Below are 23593 nucleotides of genomic sequence, written 5' to 3'. Positions count from 1 at the left end.
ATATATTCATCAAGATGTATAAGGTTTATGTAGGAGAGTGATTTATCTTGCGAAAGTGCTTCCTTGAAAATTGAGATGTATGATAGGCACAAATAATTAGGGTAGGTAGGGTGACGGGAAAGAAACAACATCTATTTATTCGACCTAAACTCAATACGCACAAAAATTAGGGTTGGTATGGTTACCGGAAAGAAACTTGTTGTTTTGTTTTTTGTTTTGTTTTGCTTAAACTGCATGTTGCTCTAGAAACAGAAAACATAATCAGACAATCATTGGGGCCATGTCACCAGCAAATAGCAGTATCTAAATTTGGGCAAACTATTAGAAAGTGAATGTTCGTGATCTTGAGTATCTGATTCACAAAACTCTGACTAATTGTAGTTTACTCCATAGTGCGTCATGCCTGCTGTGGGTGAACCACATGACCGGACGGACGATCAGTTTAGTACTCGGCGTTACGTACATGCTTTACTGTGTATGATATCAAGTTGTATGTCTCATTATTAAAATCAGTGTTTGAACATCGACATGGAGCACATGCTGAGGGAAGCGTCAACAATGGTTCTCATATCACTGGTCCTTGTACTGGCCATGTTTACCTCTACTGTCAATTGTCGGGGTAGGTATAGTCATTAATTACCTTTAGTTCATGTAGTACTTGTCGGAGGTCAATATGTAGATCCGTCTTATTCCCAAACGATGATCCGCTCTACGATAAACAGACAGGATTGTTAAACGTTCTACTTTGAAACAGAATTTGTGTAGTGACATGCTAAAAGTCTGTGGTTAAAAAAAATAGTCGACATTTTATTTCAAAATCGTTGTTTAAATTAGCTATTGACATTTGGAACGCGGACAGACATTACGGTAAAGGTTTTACTCATAGCTAGGAACATTATTTCAAAGATATAGTACCACCGAATAATAACCGTCTCTATAAAATATACAGCATATTCGTTGCAATGCACCGTATCATATGAGGGAATCAATCTCGGTATCCTTAAATACGTCTTTTCCTCTTTCTTACAAGCGTTCTTCCTTATATCTCTCGATGATGATTCATCACTTATCCTGTCGCTATTTTATCAATATTTACATTTCTGTTACCAGAGACGGCATTAACTCTCCCTCGGGAAGTTTTCCCAGCGCACCCAATCATCAATATGTTTTTGGGGACATAAACTTGATACACTCATAGGACATACTGGTATTGTATGCAATTATCATGCAGCTATGCCCACGACGGCAATTTAACGTCGCAGTATTGTTTAATGTTTTACAAAAGTTGAATATATATTTGAAAGAATATACGCGTGTATCTATTTTTTTCTATTTCAAAACAGTCATATTCATAACCCTACACGAAATGTTCAACAGTGCTGCGCGTATGATATGCGGTACAGGGGGTTTCAACTGAATTTATTTATCTAAATTCCAGGGCTAACGTCATTCAGCGACAAATTTTTCGAATGTAGCTACAAATACCACTCAGACCGATTGCCAGAAATGGGCAAAGTGAAACTCAGAGAGATTGTTGGAACGACGTATAAAAAGTGTTACTTAGGATTGTCAGTTGAAATTGTAGAGTCACTGAGAGCGTCTGGTCGATGTGCACAATTGTAGCTTGGCTGTGAATTAGAGATGTACAAGTGTTACTTATATTGCCAGTAAGAAGTGTACACGTGTTACTTATATTGTCAGTAAGAAGTGTACACGTGTTACTTATATTGTCAGTAAGAAGTGTACACGAGTCACTTATATTGGCAGTAAGAAGTGTACACGTGTCACTTATATTGTCAGTAAGAAGTGAACAAGTGTTACTTATATTGCCAGTAAGAAGTGTACACGTGTCACTTATATTGTCAGTAAGAAGTGTACACGAGTCACTTATATTGTCGGTAAGAAGTGGACACGCGTCACTTATATTGTCAGTAAGAAGTGTACACGTGTTACTTATATTGTCAGTAAGAAGTGTTCACGAGTCACTTATATTGCCAGTAAGAAGTGTACACGAGTCACTTATATTGTCAGTAAGAAGTGTACACGTGTCATGCAGATTGTCGGTAAGAAGTGTACACGTGTTACTTATATTGTCAGTAAGAAGTGTACACGTGTCACGCAGATTGTCGGTAAGAAGTGTACACGTGTCACTTATATTGTCAGTAAGAAGTGAACAAGTGTTACTTATATTGCCAGTAAGAAGTGTACACGTGTCACTTATATTGTCGGTAAGAAGTGTACACGCGTCACTTATATTGTCAGTAAGAAGTGTACACGTGTCACGCAGATTGTCGGTAAGAAGTGTACACGCGTCACTTATATTGTCGGTAAGAAGTGTACACGTCTCACTTATATTGTCAATAAGAAGTGTACACGTGTTACTTATATTGTCAGTAAGAAGTGTACACGTGTCACTTATATTGTCGGTAAGAAGTGTACACGTCTAACTTATATTGTCAATAAGAAGTGTACACGTGTTACTTATATTGTCAGTAAGAAGTGTACACGTGGCACGCAGATTGTCGGTAAGAAGTTTACACGCGTCACTTATATTGTCGGTAAGAAGTGTACTCGTCTCACTTATATTGTCAATAAGAAGTGTACACGTGTTACTTATATTGTCAGTAAGAAGTCTACACGTGTCACTTATATTGTCAGTAAGAAGGGTACACGTGTCACTTATATTGTCAGTAAGAAGAGTTTATGTGTCACTTATATTGTCAGTAAGAAGTGTACATGCGTCACTTATATTGTCGGTAAGAAGTGTACACGTGTCACTTATATTGTCAGTAAGAAAAGTTTACGTGTCACTTATATTGCCAGTAAGAAGTGTACAAGTGTTACTTATATTTCCAGTAAGAAGTGTACACGTGTCACTTATATTGTCAGTAAGAAGTGTACAAGTGTCACGCAGATTGTCAGTAAGAAGTGTACACGTGTCACTTATATTGTCAGTAAGAAAAGTTTATGTGTCACTTATATTGCCAGTAAGAAGTGTACACGTGTTACTTATATTGTCAGTAAAACGTGTACACGTGTCACTTATATTGTCAGTAAGAAGTGTACACGTGTCTTATATATTTTCAGTAAGAAGTGTACAAGTGTTACTCAGATTGTCAATTAGGAGTGTACACATGTCACTTATATTGCCAGTAAGAAGTGTACAAGTGTCACTAAGATGTCAGTAAGATCCTGATCTTCCAATCATGAACTTTCCCGTTCTTGACAGTAACATCCATGTTGCTTTTGATTCGGTCGATATTCAATAGTTTGCGCAAATAGCATAATTTCATAACTTGATGACTTCATCATGATATTATAGATGTCGACTGCTGACTAACAAAGTTACAACACAGGGTTTCAAACAATCAAGATTGATGAAGACTACTGACAAGTGTTATGGCCGCCATCATGATCTAACAAGGAAATATGGTATTTCTTTTTGTGATCTGTAGGTCGATGTTGTTGATGAGTGTCGTTTTGCTGTCACTTTTCCAGTCCTCGCTTTATGGACATAACATATATTGGATTTGACCTAGATTTAACGTATGTCGCTGAGGAAGCGGAAGATGCTTACTCTCCTGGAACAACTGGTCTTACTTTTCTTGTATCCTTCAACGGTGTTAAATCTTGCCCAAGTCCAAGAAATCATTCCATACCGTATTGTCAGCGGGAACTAGTCGAAAACTAACATATAAATCCTCACATTTAATTCATTTAACGTATTCATATCTGATTTCGTATCATTTGCATGTTTCATCATAAAACGCACTGGTTGAGTTATTAATCGATTTTATTTAAACCTTAAAAAATGCTGCTGTTAAACTAAGTGCCTACACAAGATTCATATCCAAACTACGCTCAAGATTCAGCATGACCTGGTACAGCCTGCATGGCCTGGTACAGCCTGCATGACTTGGTACAACCTACATACAGTCAATTGCTGCATCATAGCCAAAAACCGCCCATTTTTTTCCGAACACTACCCTTAAGTATTTTTTTATATATATAAGGGGGGGGGGGGGATTTTGACTAATCACAGACGATTAAATGTATTGAGCTAATAAGGTTGTAAACTAAATAGTTATGTAATGTGATACAGGGGATAGACACAGGAGAGGCACATTGTACTTATAATAGTCACTGAACTTACGTTGTGTATTTCAATTTTAACGCATTCACCCCTAAAGTCACATTTGGACCGTACAAAATCAAATACTGGGCAAGTCCTGTTTAAAATGTAGGGGTGAATGAGTTAAATATTGTATACACGGGAACCTCTTCAGTACATCCGAGAACGCACTTTAGCATGGCCGGTACTTGTACCCTCTATATTGCTTGGCTAACCTTCCGAGGACTGGATATGGTGACTCAGTTCCTTTTAGACATGATTCAACAACCTCGGTCGATATATCCGCGAAGTCGTCCATGCTATCAATGTTGATACCACACACACAGTCTGCTCCGTGTCCCATTATACACAGTCTATAATATAGCTAGTTTACTTTTTATCAGTTTTCGTTGGAAACAGCGATCCGTCCTTCATTGTATTTGATCAATAAGGAGTCTGCTTAGACCATACCGAAGAGTCCATAAAGGCAGGGTCGACATTTCCAACACGGAAAGCTATCACAGCTGATTTCCGTAATTATATAATATTCCTTTTTCATACCAAACCCCTACGTTATAGCAGCTCTATGTCAAACAGTTCAAACAGACGACTACAAGCATTACAATATACCAGTAACATACCTAACATGGTTTGGTTTGGTTTTATTTTGTTTAACGTCCTATTAACAGCTTAGGTCATCTTTGAGGACGTGCCTCCGTGTGTGTTATGTATGCATTAATGGGTGTATGTATGCCGGAGACAGGGTATGTTGATTCCTTATGAAAGCGCGGATGTTATGCCGACATTTCGCACCCAGCACAGCATTCCGCCCGGTCACATTATACTGACAACGGGTGAACCAGTTGTGATTTCCCTTGATGCTGAACGTTAAGCAGGGAATAACAACTAACATTTTAAACGACTTTGGTATGTACCGGCCTGGGGACAGAACCCATTGCCTTCCTCACCTGGCCAAACGTTCATTATTAAACCCAAGGGTGAGGTATGCCAAGCAAGGCGCTAGGAAAAAGTAAAGGTAGTTAGAAGTAGAGAGAAATATAAGGATCCCAAATATCGCAATGGGTGCAGCAGATATATTTTGGTCACATATTAACATTTACAATATACTAATTACATACCTAGCATTTACAATATATAATACATAGAGGTTACACAAAGAGTGGTTGTTGAATATGGCTTTTATTTCACTCGAGTTAGTTAATTTTCAAAAGTTACAAAAGACATGAGCTATTTAGCAAGTGTCTTTCTGTAACTTTTGAAAATTAACTAACGAGAGTGAAATAAATACTATACTCAACAACCACGAGTGGTGTGATCTGTTTCTACCACAATCTCAGTCAGACACAGCTGGAGTGTGACCTGATTTGAATAACATACACACATGTGTCTGCTGACAAGGTTGGCGAAGTGACATTACCCATATGTAAAAAGTCACTCATTAATATTCAAAAATGACTTCATTTTTTTTTTACAAATTTTATAATTGTCAAATTATTTTTTTGGCAACAACTTCGAAAGAAAATAAATGGTAGATGAACGTCTTTAAGTATTGAGAGTATGCAGCATTGTATTAATTTATATAAATTAACCGCAGACTATATGCGCGTACGCAAATCGTACGAAGTCTGCTTCCCGCCAAGTGATGAAGACGAACTAATCGCTGTCAATGTCCAAAACCATAGGCCTGGGACGTTTCTTCGTGACGGTTCTATGGTTGACGTTTATAGTGAAAGTTCAGCCATAGTCAGACCCTCCAAATAGCGATAACGGTACGCTGGGAGAACATTTACAACATACAATATACCAGTTAATTACCAAGCATTTACAATATATAAGTTGCGTACCTCACAATCTATAGTTATTTACCAAACATTTACAATATACTAGTAACATACCGCACATTTACAATATACAATATACCTACCAGTTACATACCTCACATTTACAATACACAATATACCACTTACTTACCAAACATTTACAATATACCAGTTACATACCGAACATTTACAATATACCAGTTACATACCGAACATTTACAATATACGATATACCACTTACTTACCTAACATTTGAAATATAACAGTTACATACCTCACATTTACGGTATACAATATACCACTTACTTACCAAACATTTACAATATACCAGTTACATACCTCACATTTACAATATACAATATGCCACTTACTTACCAAACATTTGCAATATACCAGTTACATACCAAACATTTACAATATACCAGTTACATACCGAACATTTACAATATACCAGTTACATACCTCACATTTACAATATGCAATATACCACTTACTTACCAAACATTTACAATATGCCACTTACTTACCTAACATTTACATTATACCAGTTACATACCTCACATTTACAATATACAATATGCCACTTACTTACCTAACATTTAAAACATAACAGTTACATACCGAACATTTACAATATACAATATACCACTTACTTACCAAACATTTACAATATACCAGTTACATACCAAACATTTACAATATACCAGTTACATACCTCACATTTACGATATATAATATACCACTTACTTACCAAACATTTACAATATACCAGTTACATACCAAACATTTACAATATACCAGTTACATACCTCACATTTACGATAGACAATATACCACTTACTTACCAAACATTTAAAATATACCAGTTACATACCTCACATTTACAATATAAAAGTTATACATGGAACTCCTACATCATGCTATCTTTATATTTTTCAGGATATTCAAAGTGTGCTAACGTTAAAGCGAATGATCCCTACCAAGTGGTATTTAAAAACAACCGATGCTACCACATGGTACAGGATTCAATCTCCTGGAACGACGCTGCCTCCGCGTGTCGGGCCAGGAATGGAACACTGGCTATAATCCGAAACTCGGAAACAAATAACAAAATTAGTCAGAGGGCTACTAGTCTGGATTCTAACGACAGAGCGAATGTGTCGTTTTACTGGATAGGAGGAAAAGTACAAACCGCTGAAGCCGCAATCACGTGGGAGCGAGGTGAGTTACCAATTATACATGGTGAAAACAGTGTTAATTAATGTATCCCGTTATCCAGCTCTGTGAGGTAAAGCATGTACGCGACCGTCTCCTTATGTTATCGTAGATACCATTGGTCAATGTTTTCTTGCTACCAACGATGTGAGTTTTGTGGATAATCAGGTTCCTCCTTTCCTTACATGTTGATCGTATGATTGTTTATTATGCATGGAATACCTTAATTGAAAACGTACAAACTGTTTCAGATATAAATGGAGTTGCAATCGTTAACCCTTTCACTGCATACGCTTTGAATGAGCCCCTAAGTTCTGGCGATAGAGGCTGTCTACTTTTGGATCCAGGGGAAAAGAGCTGGGCAACCGATTTCTGTCAGGTCGCCATGGAACTAACAGGATATGTGTGTGAATACAAACCAAATGGTACGTAGTGACTGAATACATAGTAAATGGTACGTAGTGACTGAATACATAGTAAATGGTACGTAATGACTGAATACCTAGTTAATGGTACGTTATGACTGAATACATAGTAAATGGTACGTAGTGACTGAATACATAGTAAATCTACATAGTGACTGAATACCTAGTAAATGGTACGTAGTGACTGAATACATAGTAAATGGTACGTAGTGACTGAACACATAGTAAATGGTACGTAGTGACTGAATACATAGTAAATGGTACGTAGTGACTGAATACATAGTAAATGGTACGTAGTGACTGAATACATAGTAAATGGTACGTAGTGACTGAATACATAGTAAATGGTACGTAGTGACTGAATACATAGTAAATGGTACGTAGTGACTGAATACATAGTAAATGGTACGTAGTGACTGAATACATAGTAAATGGTACGTAGTGACTGAATACATAGTAAATGGTACGTAGTGACTGAATACATAGTAAATGGTACGTAGTGACTGAATACATAGTAAATGGTACGTAGTGACTGAATACATAGTAAATGGTACGTAGTGACTGAATACATAGTAAATGGTACGTAGTGACTGAATACATAGTAAATGGTACGTAGTGACTGAATACATAGTAAATGGTACGTAGTGACTGAATACATAGTAAATGGTACGTAGTGACTGAATACATAGTAAATGGTACGTAGTGACTGAATACATAGTAAATGGTACGTAGTGACTGAATACATAGTAAATGGTACGTAGTGACTGAATACATAGTAAATGGTACGTAGTGACTGAATACATAGTAAATGGTACGTAGTGACTGAATACATAGTAAATGGTACGTAGTGACTGAATACATAGTAAATGGTACGTAGTGACTGAATACATAGTAAATGGTACGTAGTGACTGAATACATAGTAAATGGTACGTAGTGACTGAATACATAGTAAATGGTACGTAGTGACTGAATACATAGTAAATGGTACGTAGTGACTGAATACATAGTAAATGGTACGTAGTGACTGAATACATAGTAAATGGTACGTAGTGACTGAATACATAGTAAATGGTACGTAGTGACTGAATACATAGTAAATGGTACGTAGTGACTGAATACATAGTAAATGGTACGTAGTGACTGAATACATAGTAAATGGTACGTAGTGACTGAATACATAGTAAATGGTACGTAGTGACTGAATACATAGTAAATGGTACGTAGTGACTGAATACATAGTAAATGGTACGTAGTGACTGAATACATAGTAAATGGTACGTAGTGACTGAATACATAGTAAATGGTACGTAGTGACTGAATACATAGTAAATGGTACGTAGTGACTGAATACATAGTAAATGGTACGTAGTGACTGAATACATAGTAAATGGTACGTAGTGACTGAATACATAGTAAATGGTACGTAGTGACTGAATACATAGTAAATGGTACGTAGTGACTGAATACATAGTAAATGGTACGTAGTGACTGAATACATAGTAAATGGTACGTAGTGACTGAATACATAGTAAATGGTACGTAGTGACTGAATACATAGTAAATGGTACGTAGTGACTGAATACATAGTAAATGGTACGTAGTGACTGAATACATAGTAAATGGTACGTAGTGACTGAATACATAGTAAATGGTACGTAGTGACTGAATACATAGTAAATGGTACGTAGTGACTGAATACATAGTAAATGGTACGTAGTGACTGAATACATAGTAAATGGTACGTAGTGACTGAATACATAGTAAATGGTACGTAGTGACTGAATACATAGTAAATGGTACGTAGTGACTGAATACATAGTAAATGGTACGTAGTGACTGAATACATAGTAAATGGTACGTAGTGACTGAATACATAGTAAATGGTACGTAGTGACTGAATACATAGTAAATGGTACGTAGTGACTGAATACATAGTAAATGGTACGTAGTGACTGAATACATAGTAAATGGTACGTAGTGACTGAATACATAGTAAATGGTACGTAGTGACTGAATACATAGTAAATGGTACGTAGTGACTGAATACATAGTAAATGGTACGTAGTGACTGAATACATAGTAAATGGTACGTAGTGACTGAATACATAGTAAATGGTACGTAGTGACTGAATACATAGTAAATGGTACGTAGTGACTGAATACATAGTAAATGGTACGTAGTGACTGAATACATAGTAAATGGTACGTAGTGACTGAATACATAGTAAATGGTACGTAGTGACTGAATACATAGTAAATGGTACGTAGTGACTGAATACATAGTAAATGGTACGTAGTGACTGAATACATAGTAAATGGTACGTAGTGACTGAATACATAGTAAATGGTACGTAGTGACTGAATACATAGTAAATGGTACGTAGTGACTGAATACATAGTAAATGGTACGTAGTGACTGAATACATAGTAAATGGTACGTAGTGACTGAATACATAGTAAATGGTACGTAGTGACTGAATACATAGTAAATGGTACGTAGTGACTGAATACATAGTAAATGGTACGTAGTGACTGAATACATAGTAAATGGTACGTAGTGACTGAATACATAGTAAATGGTACGTAGTGACTGAATACATAGTAAATGGTACGTAGTGACTGAATACATAGTAAATGGTACGTAGTGACTGAATACATAGTAAATGGTACGTAGTGACTGAATACATAGTAAATGGTACGTAGTGACTGAATACATAGTAAATGGTACGTAGTGACTGAATACATAGTAAATGGTACGTAGTGACTGAATACATAGTAAATGGTACGTAGTGACTGAATACATAGTAAATGGTACGTAGTGACTGAATACATAGTAAATGGTACGTAGTGACTGAATACATAGTAAATGGTACGTAGTGACTGAATACATAGTAAATGGTACGTAGTGACTGAATACATAGTAAATGGTACGTAGTGACTGAATACATAGTAAATGGTACGTAGTGACTGAATACATAGTAAATGGTACGTAGTGACTGAATACATAGTAAATGGTACGTAGTGACTGAATACATAGTAAATGGTACGTAGTGACTGAATACATAGTAAATGGTACGTAGTGACTGAATACATAGTAAATGGTACGTAGTGACTGAATACATAGTAAATGGTACGTAGTGACTGAATACATAGTAAATGGTACGTAGTGACTGAATACATAGTAAATGGTACGTAGTGACTGAATACATAGTAAATGGTACGTAGTGACTGAATACATAGTAAATGGTACGTAGTGACTGAATACATAGTAAATGGTACGTAGTGACTGAATACATAGTAAATGGTACGTAGTGACTGAATACATAGTAAATGGTACGTAGTGACTGAATACATAGTAAATGGTACGTAGTGACTGAATACATAGTAAATGGTACGTAGTGACTGAATACATAGTAAATGGTACGTAGTGACTGAATACATAGTAAATGGTACGTAGTGACTGAATACATAGTAAATGGTACGTAGTGACTGAATACATAGTAAATGGTACGTAGTGACTGAATACATAGTAAATGGTACGTAGTGACTGAATACATAGTAAATGGTACGTAGTGACTGAATACATAGTAAATGGTACGTAGTGACTGAATACATAGTAAATGGTACGTAGTGACTGAATACATAGTAAATGGTACGTAGTGACTGAATACATAGTAAATGGTACGTAGTGACTGAATACATAGTAAATGGTACGTAGTGACTGAATACATAGTAAATGGTACGTAGTGACTGAATACATAGTAAATGGTACGTAGTGACTGAATACATAGTAAATGGTACGTAGTGACTGAATACATAGTAAATGGTACGTAGTGACTGAATACATAGTAAATGGTACGTAGTGACTGAATACATAGTAAATGGTACGTAGTGACTGAATACATAGTAAATGGTACGTAGTGACTGAATACATAGTAAATGGTACGTAGTGACTGAATACATAGTAAATGGTACGTAGTGACTGAATACATAGTAAATGGTACGTAGTGACTGAATACATAGTAAATGGTACGTAGTGACTGAATACATAGTAAATGGTACGTAGTGACTGAATACATAGTAAATGGTACGTAGTGACTGAATACATAGTAAATGGTACGTAGTGACTGAATACATAGTAAATGGTACGTAGTGACTGAATACATAGTAAATGGTACGTAGTGACTGAATACATAGTAAATGGTACGTAGTGACTGAATACATAGTAAATGGTACGTAGTGACTGAATACATAGTAAATGGTACGTAGTGACTGAATACATAGTAAATGGTACGTAGTGACTGAATACATAGTAAATGGTACGTAGTGACTGAATACATAGTAAATGGTACGTAGTGACTGAATACATAGTAAATGGTACGTAGTGACTGAATACATAGTAAATGGTACGTAGTGACTGAATACATAGTAAATGGTACGTAGTGACTGAATACATAGTAAATGGTACGTAGTGACTGAATACATAGTAAATGGTACGTAGTGACTGAATACATAGTAAATGGTACGTAGTGACTGAATACATAGTAAATGGTACGTAGTGACTGAATACATAGTAAATGGTACGTAGTGACTGAATACATAGTAAATGGTACGTAGTGACTGAATACATAGTAAATGGTACGTAGTGACTGAATACATAGTAAATGGTACGTAGTGACTGAATACATAGTAAATGGTACGTAGTGACTGAATACATAGTAAATGGTACGTAGTGACTGAATACATAGTAAATGGTACGTAGTGACTGAATACATAGTAAATGGTACGTAGTGACTGAATACATAGTAAATGGTACGTAGTGACTGAATACATAGTAAATGGTACGTAGTGACTGAATACATAGTAAATGGTACGTAGTGACTGAATACATAGTAAATGGTACGTAGTGACTGAATACATAGTAAATGGTACGTAGTGACTGAATACATAGTAAATGGTACGTAGTGACTGAATACATAGTAAATGGTACGTAGTGACTGAATGCATGGTAAATGGTGCGTAGTGACTGAACACATAGTAAATGGTGCGTAGTGACTGAACACATAGTAAATGGTACGTAGTGACTGAATACATAGTAAATGGTACGTAGTGACTGAATACGTAGTAAATGGTACGTAGTGACTGAATGCATGGTAAATGGCGCGTCGTGACTGAACACATAGTAAATGGTGCGTAGTGACTGAACACATAGGAAATGGTGCGTAGTGACTGAACACATAGTAAATACATAGTAAATGGTATGTAGTGACTGAACACATAGTAAATGGTATGTAGTGACTGAACACATAGTAATTGGTACGTAGTGACTGAATACATGGTAAATGGTGCGTAGTGACTGAATACATAGTAAATGGTACGTAGTGACTGAATACGTAGTAAATGGTACGTTATGAATTTTGAAAATGATATAATGAAGAAAATTCATCAATATTTCTACATTTGTGCTACATAACTTCTATATAAGCTGCTTCAGTCTGTAATAGTTTCTGTATAATCACCTGTTCCGTATTAGTTACTCTATAATTACCTACATAAGGAATCGTTTCTGGAGAATCACCACTACATTATTAATACTTTTTGTATAGTAATGTACATAGTTAATAACTCCTGTTTAATCACTTATATAATAATAACTTCTATATCATCACCTACATAATTGATAGTTTCTATAGTTTCTAAATAATATCTGATCTTTGTTAAATATGTGTCCAAGTTATTTTTTTATTTTTATTTTATCTATTACAGGTTCGGAGTCTAATTTACGAGCAGGTAAGCATCTTGTATAACGAGGCCCTAATTACAGAATCTCGTAGTAACGGTACTGACCTACTGGTCATACTAGTATCATAGTATTCCTATGACCAGTATACCTGTATAACGAGGCCCTAATTACAGGATCCTCTAGTAATGGTACTGACATACTGGTCACAATAGTATTCATATGACCAGTAGACCGGTAGGTAAGTAGTAGGCTCGAAAACGGAACTCATGTTTACAAAATAAGCTCAAGGATTGTCTTATGTAAGCATTTTATTGTTGATATAGAGGCTTACAGACTTAGCCAATCATGTTTCCTATGAGCAGGGGTTAGGGCATTATTCGCCTCTTACAAAATGGAGTTGGATACAGCAGGCACATTAATTCCCCTATCTTTCACCTGGTCATGTCACTAACCGACATGCTATATGAACTGTTTGCTTTACCATAGATTACACTTGATGATGTGGGCATATAACATACTTATTCTACATAGCCGCTATAAATAACCCGCTGCAGGTTCGGGGAAAGAATAAGGCTTGCTGTATTTAACTGCATGTTATCTTATAGAGTAACTCCGGTGGTGTCCCCACCATAATTTGCTGTCTTAGATATGTTTGTTAGTGTTTAACGTCATCGCAACAGCTAGGGTCATATGAAGACGGGTGCCTACGGAGACACCGCTTGAAACATAAATTACATAGAAAAGAAAGAAGACAGGAAAGATAGGAAACGAAAAAGATCTCAAGTGTTGCAATCGGGGCAGCAGATCGATTTTGTCCTCTTTATAGAAGACAAGAAAGAAACCACCCCGACTCTGCAGGGGCCACTACAGTAGTCGCCTCTTACGATCATGCAGTGGGATAAGCAGGGCTATTCTTTCCCCGAACCCTGCACGGGTTTACCGTGTAAAAGGAATTTTAAAAGACTAATATATATCTACTACACACTTGCAACACTTGAGATCATTTATTTATAGATCTTTATTTTCAGCGGGTTCTCCATAGGAAACCCCTCACATGTCTCAAGCTGTTTCAAAGACGTTAAACCCTGAACAAAGCAAATATATGTTTGGTTTGGTTTAGTATTGTTTATTACCCATCAACAGCTATGGTCATTTAAGGACGGCCTCCTCTGTGCGCAAGATGCTTGCGTGTAGTGTGTGCATGGGAGTTTTGGGAGGCTGCGATATGTTCGTGTTTGTCTCCTTGTGATAGCGCCGAACTGATGCAAATATACGCCTCAGGTATAAAATGCTCAATACAACGTTACCGAATGACATATAAGGGAGGACAATGCTTGTTGACGTGACAAAAATAAACACATATGGCATAGAGAGGTTATCCAGTGTTCGTACTATCGTCCTGATGTGTAGGAATACAATGATTTACATTCCTCGGTTATATTACAGCTAAGCCTCAGCACCGACCCCTTCGTTATTCCGCTTCTTTCGATAGTTATTTGACTTTTCTCTCAAACAGTCCTCAAGGATGGCTCAGATTTTCTTTAAAAAAAACTTCTTGTATTAAACACAAAACGGAGTACATGCATTACTTATGGTTTAACAAAATGATATAGTCACCACATTTTTGAGCCCAAAGAAAAGATCGAAGATAATCAATAAAACAGCAGAAATCAATCATGTGATTGGGATATAATGAAGCTGTTCGACTGGTACATAGTGACGTTTACCTAGTCTTTAACAAAGCATTGAGACTGATGTCTTCATAAAATTTAGTAACTGACATAAAAACATGTCAATTAACTTGTGCGACCCTATTGAATGCAACAAACTGGAATATTATCATATAGAAGACAAACACAATGAAATGAAGTTAAAGTAAATTTATTATTTTCTAGAAATTGGCTAGTATTGGCCATGGCTTCAACAGCTAGAATTAAAAGGAAACTGGGAACAGAAAATTCCAATAATAAAAGCTGTTTGGTATATTCAAAATTAAATTGAGAGAGACCGCATTCTGTTGTCTCAAGTGAAAACCTGCCCTGCATTAGGTCTAGGTAGATGAAGCCATGACGAAGCGAGAACGGGTTGTCATAGTCTCCGACTGAAACATATAATCAGAAAAACAACAGCAGAAACTGGAAACCAAACTTGACAGGATCAAAAATATATGTGATGGGATGGGAAGGGTGGGATTTGGAAAAGTAAACAGTAAATTATGAACAATCCAATCCTTTGCTTTAAATGTATGGCTACTAGTTCCTATCTCCAAAGCTGAAGATTTCTCAAGGAGCAAAGTAGACGAAAAGGTCCAAGGGAGGTAACTCCTATACAAATTCTGAGACTTTCGACTAGAATAACGGTCCTCATAAGATAACCGGAATTAATTTGATATGATTAATTCCCATTATCTATTTTATGTGCATTTAGCCAGGCCCTGAGGAACTTGAAGCATTATTATAGCTTCAAACAAAAACGGGTGTAGGTTTGGGAACTGCTATGTCACTGATATATTAACGCAACATCAATAGTCTGTTATCGTGTCAACTATATATATATATGTGTGTGTCCTTTTGTAAAATCTATTGTAATAATAAAAAGATATACATATTAAAAACACTGTAGCACTTTTCATCGGCAGTGTTTTTTAACATGTCCAGGTCATTTATAACATCACCGAATATTGTGAAAAAGGCACATCCCTAAAAGTTCATTCTAGGTCACTTAGCCTTCAGTTTCCTATTTGTGATGTTTTGCTATGATTTAAGTGATGATTTTTAAAACAACATTTCATTCCTCAGCAGCAGATTTTCATGTGTATATATACATAAATCTTACTGAGGTACATATAGAGTAAACATAATGTGATGATGTTTTCAGTAACGGTTTAAATACGACTTATCAGAGGGTTGAAATTAAGGCTGACAAACAATTTCTAGAGGGATTGTTGATCCTTAATTGTTATATTCTTTTTCTTTGTAGGGATGTCAAAGCTGCTGGTCACATTTTTACTGACTGTCGTTCTTGGTCATATGGTATGACATGGAGGTTCTGGCCACGTGGATTGACATAGGTGTTCACGGTGACTACATTAGCACACTCCCGAGACACGTTTCATTCTGCCATCAACATTAAACAGAGCGTTCTGTTTACCCGTTTATGGTTTTGTATGTTTACGCTGAATTTTTCTAATACTGGTCTTTCACCAGGTGGTGGTTAATACAGAAAGTGCATCAATGCTTTGTATTGAACAAAAAAATTCCTCTTAAGGTAGCTTCCATATGAACTGTTATGGGTTTTCTGCTGTAAAACAGGACAGATTGGAGAATTGTACATATCACTTTTCCAGGTCTTAATAGCATATTGTAAGTTTCAATTGATATAGTTCCAGATTCATTTGAAATTTGTAAATTACTGCGTTTAGTTCAAATATATCATAGATCGATTTTTATTATACACAAGATTTTACAATTTATACATGACATGCTTTCTGAGGTGTAAGTACAAATTTACATATTTAAAAAATACACATTGAATTTTATAAAAACAGATATCACACGTTAAATGGTCAACATTCAATGTCATGGTTTATTACGAGCTGGGAGGATGTCCTTTAATAATTGCACCTACAAGCAAATTTCGTATACTAAATTATGAATATTTTATAACTCTATTTTGAAAACGGTTAAATTATCAAACAGATATATGTTTTCTATTGGATAAGCTATGTCGATATAGGCGTTGTAGTGTTGGTTTAGGTGATATATTTTCAACTCAATACTGTGTTAATTGTTATGTTTTACTTTTGATTAATCAGTATTTGTTTTCATTCACTAGATATTTTAAATATTGTAATTTTGTATGTAGTGTGATAGGGTTATCGGCACTATGTTGAGATATATACATTCGAGTGTGCCCTATTAGGATTATACTAAAGTGAGATAAAGAGAAATGTATTACCAGAAAGAAGTTTCGGTATGTAAAACAGTACAGCTTTAAACGTATCAATTATTGAATATAGTAGACGATTGTGTATGTGATGTTACCAATTTGAGAAAATATTAACTGTCGTCCATTCTTCACCGCACTGAGTTCAGTGCTCCATATACCATAACACGTATCTGATCTTTGTATACATGCTGTAAGGCTTAACTTAATAAAGTAATGGAACTTATCATTTTCGTCGGAGTGAATCATTGCGACCCACAAATAATTGATGCTGTTGTCTAGGTTTAACGTCCTATCAACAGCTATCGTTGGAAACAGGGAATGTTGGTGTATTATCCTCCTAATTGCGTGGAGCAGATGCCGACTTTAAAGTTTTACCTCACTGAAATAACATGTCGAGGACATCCTGCGCAGCATTCCGCCCGGAAACAACCAAAGATACCACATTATTGCAATAGGTGCAGCAGATTTGACATTGTGACAGCTGGGTACTTGTTTTGTCCTATCCTATCTTTATTTTAATATCTGTTCTCGATTTTTTTTATACTTCATAACACCTCCTTTGATATCCTCGTTCACCTATTTGAGGTTAACAACGGGTTCTGTCTGTCGGGATTAGAACCTACCCCTAACCCTAACCCTAGACCGAAATATTCAAAAAAAATCTTAAGATGGTTATTGATAGCATTTAGAGTAAGCACAACAATCGGTTTACCCGTCGTCAGGATAATGTTAACTGGTCGAGTACTATACTTGGTAACTTGAGCATGGTATTTCAGTGAAGTAACGGGATTAATAAAGGCATGAAAATACACACAAAGAGCCAAGTCCTCAAATAATCGTAGATGTTGATAAGACTAAATAAAACCAATTCTTTGCTATGCTAAAAACGCTTTTATTATTTTCAAATAGTCCTCTTTCATATGTTTATTGCCTCATTCACGCAATAACAATTCAGTTTTAATGGATGTTCTTTCCAGAATATATTTTTGACAAATTACATGAAATTATCACAAGATATGATACGAAAAAAGCACCAATTAGAAAGTTTTGTTTGTAAATGTAGAATGCCAAACAAAATAATATCTTAAGGATCTGCACTTTTGGAAAGTCAAAACTTTCTACTGACTAACTTTTTGAACCATGCCTTATTTTAAAGAGGAGAATGAGCAAAAATAAAAACTACAAAGAAATTGATATGTCCTTAGACTCGGGCTTTTTTAAACTATGTTTTAAATTTGTTTTGCTAAGGCCGGTCAAACATACTGAATTTACGTAATATGTGATTTTTTTATGAAATTTATTATTTTGATCGTAAGCAGAACAAACTCATACAATATCTTCTAATTGTGCTTTCTAAAATCTATGACAGTTTGCAAATTGATAAAAACAGTATGTTTCAGCTGATATACATGAGTAATTACCAATAAAGTGTCAGTTCCCAGTATATTGAATATTTCAATCTTGTACAGTATTAATCAATTTGCTACAATTGAAAAAGGCGGCGCAATGACAATTTAAGTGACAAAGCAAGTGTCAGAAAAGATGAGCTTTGACGTTGGATGGAGCGTAAGAAATTCACATTCTCAAAATTGCTGCTACTTTTCATTTTTTTTTTAACTTGTAAAAATTGTTCTGCAAAACAACAGGTATGTAGTTTTTTGATAATGTTTTCAAATATAAGTTTGCTTTTAAATTGATCATAATTTGTTACATGTAATAAAATCCGGTTGTACTATATCAAACGAGATTTGAATGTGATTTAAACCTCAGAAGAGCATATCCTTAACTGCATCAATTGATCATTTCGTTCATTTCGGTTTGGTTTGGTTTAATACTGTTTAACGTCTTATTAACAGTTGATTAAGGACTTATACGCTACAGTAAAGATAAAAGAATAGTGGAAATCTGTTTGAAGTGTTCGGAAGCATATGTAGACTACATAAAAAAGGGAAAGGTACATACAAAACTCTTGCAGCATTTCAACTTTGGCTGCAACAAATAACTTATACAGAACCTAGTATTTTATGAAAACCGTGCAAGAATATATTCCAGCTCCAAGGCTAGGACGAACCTAGAGAACAGATGGTCCCTCGTTCTAGAATAAGCCGATACTTCCCCAGTTTTACTCCGCTGTATTTTTGTCAGCTTTTATAAACCGAATATTTTTCTGGTCGAGCGAATCTAGGGGCTACTATAATACCTCGAGTCAGAGGTTCTGACTACTAGTTTACACTCGCTCTGTTCTTTATAGTGCTGGACGAGTCCAAATGTTAACGTAGGGTGATACTGACAGCAAACTCTTATTTCTAAAGCACCTTTTCCTTGATACAATCTTCATTCGATTATAAGAAAGAAGAGAAAACGGCACAAACAACTCACTTGAGTGACATTAAACTTAACGAGAACGTTGTACCCACAAATTATGTCATAAAGATAGATTTAATTTCATTTAATTTTATTCTTAGATCAATAAATTATGGTTATACTGTATCTGAACTATCAGAAACACAGAAACAAGGAATTATAACGTGCATCCCAAAAGGAGATAAACCTCGTAACAGATTAAAAAACTGGAGACCAATTACCCTTCTAAATAATATTTATAAAATGGCATCTGGTGCAATAGCTGAACGATTAAAAACAATGTTACCAAATTGATAAGTAATAACCAAACTGACTTTATTCCTGGTAGATACATAGGTGAAAATACTCGTTTGATATATGATGTTATACAATATACAGAAGACTGTGATATTCCTGGACTTATACTTCTCATTGATTTTGAAAAAAGCCTTCGATTCTGTTTCTTGGAACTTTTTAGCAAAAACCCTAAAACATTTCAAATTTTGCCCAACTATAATTAATTGGATAAAACTGTTTCAATAAAATATTCACTCAGCAGTAAACATAGGGGGAAACTTTTTCCAGTATATAACGTGGCTGTCGTCATGGAGATCCTGCATCTTCTTATATTTTTATTTTATGTACAGAAATGTTATCGAAACTTTTAAGAAATAACAATAACATCAAGGGGATATTTGTACTGGATAATGATTTTTTTTTATCACAATTTGCAGATGATACATCTGTTATTTCAGATGGTTCTAAAAGGTCTCTGGGTGAAACTTTAAAAGATCTCTCTTTGTGGTATAATATCTAAATTACTTGATCCCGAATTCCAAAACCTAATCATTAATTATGATGTTATAATTTGTGCGGAAACAAAAATTGATGAATATGATGAACTGAATCTACCAAATGGTTATGTATCCTTTTCAAAATACAGAACTAAATTTAAACGTAAATCTGGAGGTATAACTGTTATCTTTAAGAAATGCTTATCCAATTACGTACGTTTTCATAAAACACAGTCTGAATATGTTCTGTGGCTTGAAATATCTAAAGACCTGTCTCTCCTAAATGAGAATATACTTACAGGTTGTGTATATATCCCTCCTGAGAATTCAAAGTATTCCTCAGACAGCGCATTCACAGAAATTGAGGATGAGTTGATTATGTTATCACATGAAAATAAAAAAATCATGCTTGTGGGCGATTTTAATTCTAGAACTTCTAAAGTTGTAGATTATATTGAACCCGATGAAAATTTATATGACATTTTAGACATTGCTGAAAACAATTTGATCATCGACAATATGTTTTCTTTCCAGAGATTAGTTCAACATGATATCCCCCTCTCAAGATGTACCCAAGATAAAGGACGTATTAATAACTATGGGTCAAAACTAATCGAAATGTGCAAACGATGCTCTTTATTTATCGCAAATGGACGAGTTTCTTGTGATAAGTATATAGGGAGAACTACCTGTAAAGATTCTAGTGTTGTCGATTACCTTATATTGACTGCTGATTTGTTCCCGTTAATAACATATTTTGAAATTAATGATTTTAACCCACTCTTTTCAGACGTGCATAATCTAATAAATTTCTCGTGTATGTTTCCGGGAAAAAAAAATATTAACGAAAAAGAAAGTCTTTCAGAGGGAGACTATATCAGATGGGATTACATGAAATCGGCAAATTTTTCACAAGAAGTGAAAAACAACTTACATAGTATTAATATAAATCTAAATAATGTTTTACTTAGTGATACTATCACCAAAGAACAGGTTAATGGTCTAGTGACCGACATATCTACTGTGTTAACAAATAGCGCCACTAATACAATAGGTGTGTCGCACCGTCGTAAAAATAAGTACAAAAATGTAAATAAGCCATGGTTTAACCACGATTGTAAACTTGCTAGAAACGCCTTTAATAAATATAAAATTAGATATAAATTTAACAAGTTAACGGAAACCAAGCACACGATGAATAAAAAAGGGAGAGAATACAGAAAACAACTAAGGAAAAATTACAAAAAATATCAAGAGAAATGCACAAAAGAATTAAGAGAGAATTCCAAACGAGACCCTAAAGCATTCTGGAAAACACTTAATAAATTTTCACAAAATAAAAATACTACACCAGACATACCTATTGACGACCTATATGACTATTTTAAGAAACTTAATTCACTCGAAGAGGACAGTAATAATGACGAGGTTGATAACGACAGTTTTGATAATGATGATGACGTCAACAATACATTGAATGTACCAATTACTGAATCAGAAATACAAAAAGCTATTAAATCATTAAAAAATAATAAAGCGTCCGGCCCGGACCGCGTTTTAAATGAATATCTGAAAAATTCCCCACCGGAAATGACCACAGTCTATTGTAAATTGTTCAATATAATATTAGACACGGGAATTATTCCGGAAAGTTGGAGTGTCGGCATTATCAAACCAATATACAAAAATAAGGGAAGTCCAGAAGACCCTGATAATTATAGAGCTATCACTTTAATTAGTTGTCTTGGTAAACTATTTACTTCAATCATCAATACCCGTCTTAATGAATATGAAAAACAAATTGATTTAATATCTCGAAGTCAAGCAGGGTTCAGAAAAGGTCATTCAACTATAGACAACGTTTTTATTATGCATATTCTCATTTCTATATATCTTTCAAGTGGCAAAAAGCTATACTGTACCTTTATCGATTTTAAAAAGGCATTTGATACCGTCTGGAGAGCAGGTCTGTGGCAAAAATTACATAGCAGCAATATAAACGGGAAATGTTTCAAAGTTATCTATAACATGTATAATAATATTAAATCCTGTGTTCAATTCAACTCGAAAACGTCAGATTTTTTCCCCTGCTTGATCGGGGTTAGACAAGGGGAAAATTTATCCCCCTTTCTTTTTTCAGTATTTCTTAATGACATTGAAAGTTATTTTGCTTCTTTAAGTTGTGTTCCACTCGAAAATGTACGGGATAAGCTGTATAATGAACTACATATTTTTGTAGAAATTTTTGTACTCCTATACGCTGATGACAGTGTCCTATTTTCAGAAAGTCCAGAGGGACTGCAGAGTGCTTTGAATGTATTCCAGCAGTATTGTAAGATTTGGAAGCTTAATATAAATGTAAATAAAACAAAAGTCATGGTTTTTCGCAAGAGGAAAAGTAAACAACAACATGTATTTGTATTACAAAATGAAATTTTAGAAATTGTAGATAATTTTACTTACTTAGGAATAACATTTAATTACAATGGCAGTTTTGTAAACGCAAGACGCAGATTGATCAACCAGGCCCAAAAGTCAATATTTGCTATCTACAAAAAAATCAGGAACCTTTCTCTTCCTATAGATTTACAATTAAAACTATTTGATTCTTTAGTGGAACCGATTCTATTGTATGGATCGGATGTATGGGGATTCGAAAACCTGAAAATAATCGAACAGATTCATCTCAAATTTTGTAAAAGAATTCTTAAAGTGAGATCCACAACGCCTAATTTTATGATTTATGGCGAGCTAGGTCGTGTGCCATTGGAAATAAATGTTAAACTAAGAATGTTAGGTTTTTGGAATAGAATAATTAGTAATGAAAACAAACTCAGCAGCATATTACTACGACTAGCTTTACATATGCAAAACGATGATACTCTTCAGTTCAAATGGATTAACTATATAAAAGGTATTTTCAATGAAACGGGATTTTCTTACATATTTGATAATAAATTACATATGCCTGATGGATTTTACAAATGCATTTTAAAACAACGGCTTAACGATCACTTTGTACAGCAATGGTTCGATGACATTACTAGCTCATCTCGTGGGCAGTTCTACACTCTATTTAAAACGGAATTTGGTCTAGAAAAATATTTATTAAATCTGCCAGAACATATCAGAACACCAATAACAAAACTGCGCACCTCGAATTTGAAGTTTC

General features: G+C 35.1%; 1 protein-coding gene across 1 annotated transcript; it reads left to right on the top strand.

The window, feature by feature from the left end:
* The first annotated feature begins 431 nt into the window (after window positions 1–431).
* Window positions 432–17508, top strand: LOC110461110. The gene is made up of 5 exons (XM_021514417.1): window positions 432–619; window positions 6892–7173; window positions 7419–7592; window positions 13360–13383; window positions 16316–17508. The coding sequence occupies exons 1-5, from the start codon at window positions 529–531 to the stop codon at window positions 16372–16374; spliced, it is 630 nt and encodes a 209-aa protein (XP_021370092.1). The 5' UTR covers window positions 432–528; the 3' UTR covers window positions 16375–17508.
* The last annotated feature ends 6085 nt before the right edge of the window (window positions 17509–23593 follow it).

This window comes from Mizuhopecten yessoensis, unplaced genomic scaffold (genome assembly GCF_002113885.1).
Source record: "Mizuhopecten yessoensis strain PY_sf001 unplaced genomic scaffold, ASM211388v2 scaffold1379, whole genome shotgun sequence".
In the NCBI taxonomy this organism is placed as follows: Eukaryota; Metazoa; Mollusca; class Bivalvia; order Pectinida; family Pectinidae; genus Mizuhopecten; species Mizuhopecten yessoensis.
The sequence above is the reverse complement of the archived record's forward strand: the minus strand, read 5'-3'. Positions and strand labels throughout refer to the sequence as shown.